The sequence below is a fragment of the Urocitellus parryii genome, chromosome 4 (assembly GCF_045843805.1).
Source record: "Urocitellus parryii isolate mUroPar1 chromosome 4, mUroPar1.hap1, whole genome shotgun sequence".
NCBI classification, from domain to species: Eukaryota; Metazoa; Chordata; class Mammalia; order Rodentia; family Sciuridae; genus Urocitellus; species Urocitellus parryii.
In genome coordinates, this window is record NC_135534.1 from 23,053,903 (window position 1) to 23,062,597 (window position 8,695).

At 45.2% G+C, this 8,695-nt stretch overlaps 1 protein-coding gene across 1 annotated transcript; it reads left to right on the forward strand.

Moving 5' to 3' along the window:
• Positions 1 to 669: 669 nt before the first annotated feature.
• On the forward strand, positions 670 to 2,315 carry LOC113193789 (sperm motility kinase 4A-like). Its single transcript, XM_026404571.2, has 2 exons — positions 670 to 1,980; positions 2,067 to 2,315. The coding sequence occupies exons 1-2, from the start codon at positions 670 to 672 to the stop codon at positions 2,313 to 2,315; spliced, it is 1,560 nt and encodes a 519-aa protein (XP_026260356.2).
• Positions 2,316 to 8,695: the final 6,380 nt, after the last annotated feature.

The window sequence follows — 8,695 nt, forward strand, 5'->3', positions numbered from 1 at the left end:
CGGTTAGAGGTAGGAACCAGAGAGGTGAGCCGTCTCGGATCTAGCAATAGAAATAAAGTAACTGAGTCTGTGTGTTTTATTTCGATCTCATCTAGCTAACTTTATGCCTAGAACCTCATTAATGAAACCATTGTGCAGGCCGCATGGTAGAATCAGAGTTATCGGGAATGTAAACTCAACACTTAGTTTTTATAATATCACAGATGTCCCCATAAGATATAGTTAAGATATCTAACACCATGTGTTTTTTTTTTTCAGCCTGAATAAGACAGAAACAGCTTGGGCAGAACCCAACATGCCTGACCCAGCGGGACCCTGCGTCCTTAGAAGGAGAAGTTTGAGCCCTAGGTTCGGCACGGCCACAATGAGGGAATTTCAAACTGTATATAAGAGAGTGGCTGCGGTTGGGTTTTGTCCATAAGAACAGAAAGCTCTTGGTGGTGACCTGTTGGACTCCCAGAAACTTAGCACGTTTGGTAGTGGCTGATGGTTGGTGGGTGGTGGCTGGTGGTTGGTGGCTGGTGGCTGGTGCCTGGTGCCTGGTGGCCGGTGGTTTTGGTCTTTGAATATTGTTTTTTTTTCTTTCTTTTTTTTTTCCTTTTGTGTTTTGGGATTCTTTGGGGGGGTATTTATTTTATTTATTATTATTTTTTTAGCTAGCATCCTAAGATGGTGTTCCATTTTAGGATAAGCAGTGAGAGTAGTGAGAGCAGCCTAGAGCCCCCAGAGCTGGGCTCCTATGAGCCCGCCTTCACAGACCATTATGAAGTTGTGCGGGGCATCGGGGAAGGGGGCTTCGCCACGGTGAAGCTTGCCCGCCATCGCCTGACTGGGACAGAGGTTGCAGTGAAGGCCTTGGCAAAAGTACTCTGGAACCTCCCCTTCCTATCTGAGCCAGATCTGATGGCGGGCTTGGACCACCCAAACGTGATCCAGCTCTTCCAGGTCATCGAGACCATCAACTACGTCTATGTTGTCATGGAATATGCAGGTAGGGGCAACCTACGGAAACTCATCGCAGAACCTGGTGGCATGCCGGAGGAGGAGGCCCGCAGGCTGTTCAGGCAGACCATGCAGGCCGTGCAGTACTGCCACATCAAGGGCATCGTGCACCTGGACCTCAAGCCAGAGAACATGGCGCTGGATGACAGAGGCAACGTGAAACTCATTGACTTTGGCCTGAGCGCCCGATTCACAGCTGGGCAGAAGCTGAACAGGTTCTGGGGCACTCTCCTCTACTTTGCCCCTGAAATCGTCCTGGGGAAGGCATACGAGGGCCCCCCTGCCGACGTCTGGAGCCTGGGTGTCACTCTCTACTTCATGCTCACGGGGAGACGCCCATTTATGGCCAGCACTGCTCAGCAGGTGAAGAAGCTGATCTTGGAGGGAACTTATGACACTCCCCTGAATGTTTCCGAGGGAGCCCAGAGCCTCATCCGTGAGATCCTGACAGTGGACCCCACCCAGAGGCCCACCCTAGAGCAGGTAATGAGGCACCCGTGGCTGAGCCAGGGTAAGGCAGCATCGCCCAGTCCTTCTGTCCAGGTGCTCCCTGAACTCCCAGATCCCACAATTATAGCAACCATGGTCAACATGGGTTACGACCCCTATAACACCTGGATGTCCCTGGCCAAGAAAAAGTATGACAATGCGATGGCCACATACCTCCTGCTCAAACACCAGAGAATCCAGGGGGCGGGCTGCAAGCTCCAGGTGAAGCGCATGAGTCATGGGAGAGTTGGGCCTCCCCTGGGGCCTGTGGATTCCCCCTGGGTCCTCCCCAAGAAGCGTTCCAGTGAGCCTGCCCTTCCCTCACCCCGTGAGCAGCTGCAGCAGCCTGGGGAGGCCAAGCAGACCCAGCACAAGGGTGGTGGCAGTGCCAGCGTGCCCGCCATCCAGCTGCACTTCCTCAACATGGACACACCCCCTCCCAGCCTCACCTCCCAGCCCCACTGTGTGCCCAGCTCACCCAAGCCCCCCGTGAGCCTCAGTAGGAGGGCCCCAGAAGAGGACAGCTCATCCTCCCAAGGGACCCCTGAGACAGGGCAATCCCACCACCGCGTCAGGGGTTGGAAGAGGGTGAGGAGGAGCATCGTCACCTGCACCCAACAGCTGTGCTGCGTACCATGCTTCAGTCGCTCAGCGATCAGGAGCACAGTGGCTCCAACGGACCTTCCAAGCCAAGTCAGAACCAGCAGAACCGACGGCCAGCCAGAACACTTCAGTGCCACCTGGCCCCGGCTTCCCCGCCCAGGTCCCAGGCCGGCAGGAGCACCTCTGCATCCACCAGGAGTCTCCTCTGCCCCTCGCTGTGAAGACACATCATAGAGACTTTTCCCTGCCCTTTGTCCTTTCTCCCATGCTTTGGGAGAAATTTATTTTTAATTTCTTTTTTTCACAAATCGTCTAATAAAATTGATCTTTTAAATATTTTTAAAAAGGTAGTTTTGTTTGTTTGTTTATTGTTTTTAAGAGGGAGGCCTCAGGACAAAGGCCTGAGCCTAGCAGCCATCCTCTCCTCTCACTTGCCTTGAGCCAACGGCGATGGGGACTTGCTCCCCTTGACCTAGTGTAGACAGAGATTCTCCTCTTGAGCCAGTGTAGACTTGATTCACTTTGAGCTGGTTGCCTTAGCCAGAAGGAATCCTTCTCCGGGTCTTCAGGCCCTTCCCTGCAATGTGGAGAGGACACCTGTGGCAAGGCGTTGGAGAGTCCAGAGTGTTCTGTGGCTTCCTGGCCACAATCCCCTGTGCAGGGAGCAGAGCTGGGCCAGTGGGCAGGGGTGGGCCTCTCTGCAGTGGGGGCTGGGTGCCTAGCCAAGAGCTCCTCTGGTCACAGCTAAAGGTCATGGAGAGGGGACACATGAGATTCAGGGAGTGGAGACAGGGATGCTACTTAGGTAAAAGCATGGTGCACCTGAGTGGAATGGCTCTTATCTTTGGGGTCTGTTGACAGAGAATTCTGTAAAGTGAAGTGCACACAAATAACAAGTCAGCGACGCTCAGGTTAGGACAGGGGGCTTCGAGCACCTTCCAGCCCCGGATCTCTGCACTCTGGACGCCCACGGCTGCTCTGGCAGCTCTTCCCGCCCTTCCCTGCAGCGGTCAGAACTTGATACCGCTAACAAAACGGTGTCCTGTGTGTCACCTTAACATTCTCCCCGTTTTCACCTTGAGACAAGAAGAAAATTTTAATGTACAAATACTCTCTCAGGCTGTTTTTTTTTTAAAGATTTCTTTTTTTAGTTGTAGATGGACACAATACCTTTGTTTTGCATATTTTTTATGTGGTGCTGAGGATCGAAGCCAGTGCCTCACACATGCCAGGTGAGTGCTCTGCCAATGCGCCACAACCCCAGCCCCTTCTCATGCTGTTTTCACCATATATATATTATTTTGTAAGAGTCAGGAGAGAAGAGAATCAGTATTATCAGGTTCATATATAATAGATTTTCTCCAATATATCTAGAAAGTTGCTCTCAATCTATAATAAATATAGCTCCTAGAATTTTGATTTTTGTAGCACTTTAATAATGATTTGGGCCGGACTCATCTTAAATAACTCCAAGTTTTAGAGTCCAATTTGTTAAAACTTTAGTCCTATAACAACATGGCTCCATGAAGAAATGCTTCCAAGGATCTCCTGAGCAGCTGGCAAGAGGGCAGCCCTATCACGGGCCACGTGCTACTTTGGTAGAAAATGCCATGTGCTTATCAAGCCCTCGGTCACACAAATGGCAATTAAACTCTAAAACTGGTAAAAGGTCTTGTTTGCTGAGAATTCCTTGTTAACACTGAAGACCCCGGAAGCTACTCCGCTGAGCCCAAATCCCTGCTTTACCCTCCTTGTGCCTCATTTTCACAAATGTAAAAGGTGGGCAGCAGTAGGTTCCTCTGACAGGACCGAAGGCTCAATTGAAGTTCAGAGTCGGATGTTGTCCTAGACCCATGCTGGCCACCGTCCCACACATGTTCATGCCTGTGTAACCTAATAAAGAAACTAACTTCCATGATTAGATCACTTTCAAAGTAAGACCTGGTTTGGGGAAAGTGTTGAGTTTGACCAAGGCCACCTTCACTTTATGTGATGAAATTTCCTTCCTGACCTGTCCCAAGTCCTAAACATAGGGTCACGTTCGTCTGATCAGAATCACTAGGAGTTAAGAAGATGTGAAGTATTTGAATCACCAAGGGGAGTTCTTCAATGGCATTTGGTGGAATGAACATGAAGTTGTATAAAAGATGTATACATGTTGCAAAAACAGACTGAAATATTCTGAGTACATCAGGAGAAGAAAAGGACAGAAGGTGTGTTTAGGATGTAAATTCAGAAAACACACACAGCAAGGGTCAGGTTGCAGCTTGTATGGGTCCTGGGGTATCGATCTATCTAGTGGCTTTGGTCCTGGGCCCATATAGTGCTGCACCCAGGAGAGAGCCTTCCACCTCCTTGGAGAAGGTGGACACAGCGGAGGGGCAGCCTGGAAACATCAGTGGCTCAGCATCCTTCTTCCTTGCACTTGTGACTGGGAGTAAGAAGCAGGTGCAGCTCCTTGCTCCTGTGATATCACTGTAGCCTTTTTGGAGAGTTTTAAAGTGGATGCCACACAGCTACCTTCAGGTATCACTGGCCATCCCGTGTGTACGATGGGCGTCCATCTTCAAAGACAGGGGCACGAGTTCCGCCATGATGGATAAACCCTACCTACTCCAAGTACTTCTTAGGCCACTCCTCGTAGGACACCATATTTTCTGTTGATTCACTTCTATTCCATCTGCTCAAGCTTCAAATTTGGGTTTCTTAAAATACCCAGTTACTCCAAGTTGCTCCACGACTAAGTAAGCTTAGAAAATTCTCCGTAGATTCCTTTCTTGGAGAACTGTCATTTACATCACTGTTCAGACTATCAACATTTTCCAAACTCATCTGTCACCAGGTAAAACTAGTGGATAGTTAGCAATACTAATATTGGGATACTTGATACTTAAGTTGAGGATTGTTATGTTGATTAAAAACAGAGAATGCATGTAGTTTCTAATGCATAAAACATAATCAGGGCTCAATAAATGCAGAGTGATTATTACTAAGCCTGGTAATAATACCCTGCTGTATTCTGAGCATCGCACAAAAAAGCTCTTCACATTCATCAGATGAATGCAAAAATGAAACAGAGTAAAATCTGTGCACCTCCCAGGGCTTAAGTTGAAGAGATTGTCCACACCAGATGCTGTCAAGAGGGTAAAATATCCAAACCTCGTGTATGTTGCTGGTGGGAAGGTAAAATGGTACAACCACTTTGGGTAACTCTTTGTTGATTTTTTTTTTAATGAAATTAAATCCACATCTACCTATGTTCTAAAAATTCCCCTCCTAGGTGTTTACCTGAGAGAAGTGGAAATATATAACTTCAAATACGTTGTGCACAAATATTTGTAACTTTTATTCCTGCAGTCAAAACCCAGAAAAAAAAATGTCGGGGCTGGGGTTGTAGCTCAGGTGTAGAGCGCTCGTCTTGCATGTGCAAGGCCCTGGGTTTGATCCTCAGCACCACATAAAAAATAAGTAAATAAAATAAAGGCATTGTGTCCAACTACACATCAAAAATATTTTTTTAAAAAAACAAATGTCCATCAATGTTAAATGGATACATTGCAACATTTATCTGATAGGCTACATGACAGCAATGAAGCAGAATGAACCACTAATACATATGACAACGTGGCTGAATATCATGTTGAATGTACAAAACTCCATACACAAGACACGCCTCTATGATTCCATGTACATGGAGTTCTGAACCTGGCAGGATTAATCCCTAGGAGCATATGAGGCAGGGATTGGCCAGGGGTGTAAGAAAAGAGTTTCCTGGAGTTCTCTACCTTGATTAGGGCATGGGTTACTTGAGTATAAATTTTAAAACTTAAGTGGATTCTTCAGATGTATGCATTCTAGCTGGGCATTGTAGCACATGCCTATGATCCCAGTGACTTGGGAGGCTGAGGCAGGAGGATTGCAAGTTCAAGGCCAGCCTCAGAATTTAGCAAGGCCCTCAACATCTAAGTGAGACTCTGTCTTTAAATAAAAAATAAAAAGGACTGGGGATGTAGCTCCATGGTAAAGCATCCCTGCATTCAATCTCCCGTACCAAAAGAAAAAAAAAAGATATATTCATTCTCACACATATAAAGTATATGTGTGAGAATGAATATAAAGTATAACTTGATTTTTTGTTCCACTAAAAGAGCTTTTTATCACCTGTGTATTCACTTTCTGGGATGCTTTTGCTTCCATCTGACTTGGATCATCCTAACTTATTTTGAGTCAAAGCCAGGACCTCTGGCATTGTATCTGCAAATGTGTCTCAGAGCTCTTGACCCCATAAACATGTACAGACTCTGTATGTCAGATGTGCTGGTACCTTCTCTACTTCACAGAGCATGCACGAATTCTCCTGCATGGGAGCACTTTGGGGTTACCTCACCAACCTGGGAAAACCCCCAACATCACCTTCAGCCCTGAGGAACATGGGTTTGCTGTTTTCCTACCCTTCTCCTGGTAAAAAAGGAATGCTGCTTAGAATTCTCCTCTTGTGCTGTGTCTCATTTGTTTACTCCAGCCTGTGGCCCACACTTGGCTTGACATTCTCCATCTGAATCTTGAAGAGACAATAGAAACAGCCTTTCCTCCTGAGGAAGGCACGATCCTTCCAGCCAGTGCCAATGAGACCGTCTATTAGCTCCACTGCGGAGGTCCCCAGAGCATCCCTGGTTTCCACGGGCTCCAGCAGCCTTCCAGGGAACGCCCTTTGCTTCCACGAGCCATAACTGGTTTCTGAACCTTGTCTGGTGTGAAACACCTTGAAGAGCCGGGAATCTAGGGTTGGGTCGGAAGAGTACAGTCACAAATCCAAGGGACCGACAAAAGCCATCAGTTGGTACTGAAAGCATTTTCATTAGCTTTAAAATAGTAGTAGCCCCTGCTCGGCCACTCCCCAGCCTCAGTACTCAGGTACACAGGGCTTTGCAGAGAACTCAGAGGTGGGGTGTGAATTGAATTTCTGAAAAGTTTAGGGATGGAAATGGAAGACCCTAGGTGCTAGAGATTGAATATCTTCCCTAGAAATTCATGTTGAAATCCTCACCCCAAGATGATGATAGGAGGTGGGGCCGTTGGTAAGTGATTATGTCTTGAAGGCAAAGGGAGACCCTCACCCTTTCTGCCACATGAAGTTATAAAAATATGGGTCCTCAACAGATACTATATCTGCTATATCCTCGATCTTGGACTTGCCAGCCTTCAGAACTACGAGAAATTAATCTTTATTGATTTATAAGCCATCTGGTTTCTGGTATTTTTTTATAGCAGCCTGACAGACTAAGATACCAAGATTGTCACCAGAGATTTGTTTTGGTTTTTTTTCCACATTTTTAAATTAAATTTTGTTTTTAATTTTCAGGAGTAAAAAAGTCATAACACTTAATATAAACTGCTGACAGTTGATATCAAGTAACTCCATTCATTAATGTTTTCCTTTCCTTGAAAAAATGAATGTATTTTCCTTTCCTTGAAAATGAATGTATTTAATATCACATCTTTTAAAAAACAAACTCAAAGATACTGTGCTTATTAACAATTTCTGTGAATAGCAAAATTCAAATACATCCATGTTTTTCATGATACTGTTATATGTCAATTTAACCTTTTAAAAACTTATTACTTTTCACAATGAGAAAGTAGAAAACAAAACGTAATCAAAAGGAACAAGCCTGAGTCATTTATTCTCTTTGTCAAAAGATAACAGGTTAAATGTGGGGTTCAACCTAACCATAGAGACAGACTGCTTCTGTTTCTAACCTTTACCTCTGGCTCAGGAAAAAAAAAAATCAATGATCATGCACAATCTATTGGTAAATATGAATTCACTATCAAATTCTTCCCTGTTTTATAAGGAAAGGAATTAGGTTTAATGCTGAAGAAAGGAATCAATTTAACACAATGTTGCTATTATCAGAATTTAAGAAATGTACACAGGAACCTCTTAGAAAACAGGTTACTGTCCATTCACCCTAGGAGATTAGGCAATCCTAAATCCACATAAAAATATTTCAAAACATGTTTTGTCCTCACACATATTCCTTTTCCTCTGCACCAAGTTAAGATTAAATGTCTTTAAATGACCACTTCTGGTATGTGTCCCTCAAGAGCTCATGTACTGGAAGCCTGGTGCCTACTGTGGCGATGTTAAGGGGTAGTGGTACCTTTGAGAGGCGGCCTAGTGAGAGGTCATTACTGGCCCTTCCCCACCCTCTGGTGTCCAGTCTCACCACCCTGTCACACCTTCCTGCATGGATTGTGATGTCATCCACTAGGAAGTGCTACAGCCTGAGGCCCTTGCCAGAGCCAGAACTAAGTTCTGGTGGACTTTCAGTTTCCAAAACTTTGAGCTAAATAAACATCTTAATAACCTAGCCTTGGGTATTTCATTATAGTAACTGAAAACAGACTAATACAACTTCTATTTTAGCAACTTAATGTAAATAAAAAGCAAACTTCATTTCTAAATAAAAATCATAACACCATTTTTTAAACTACAAATGGTGCTATTATGTAAGAAGATGACTTAAATAGCAAATTCTTATGTCTAATTATTTATGACATGAAGCTCTCAAATTATTTTCAACTTAAGACAATCAGG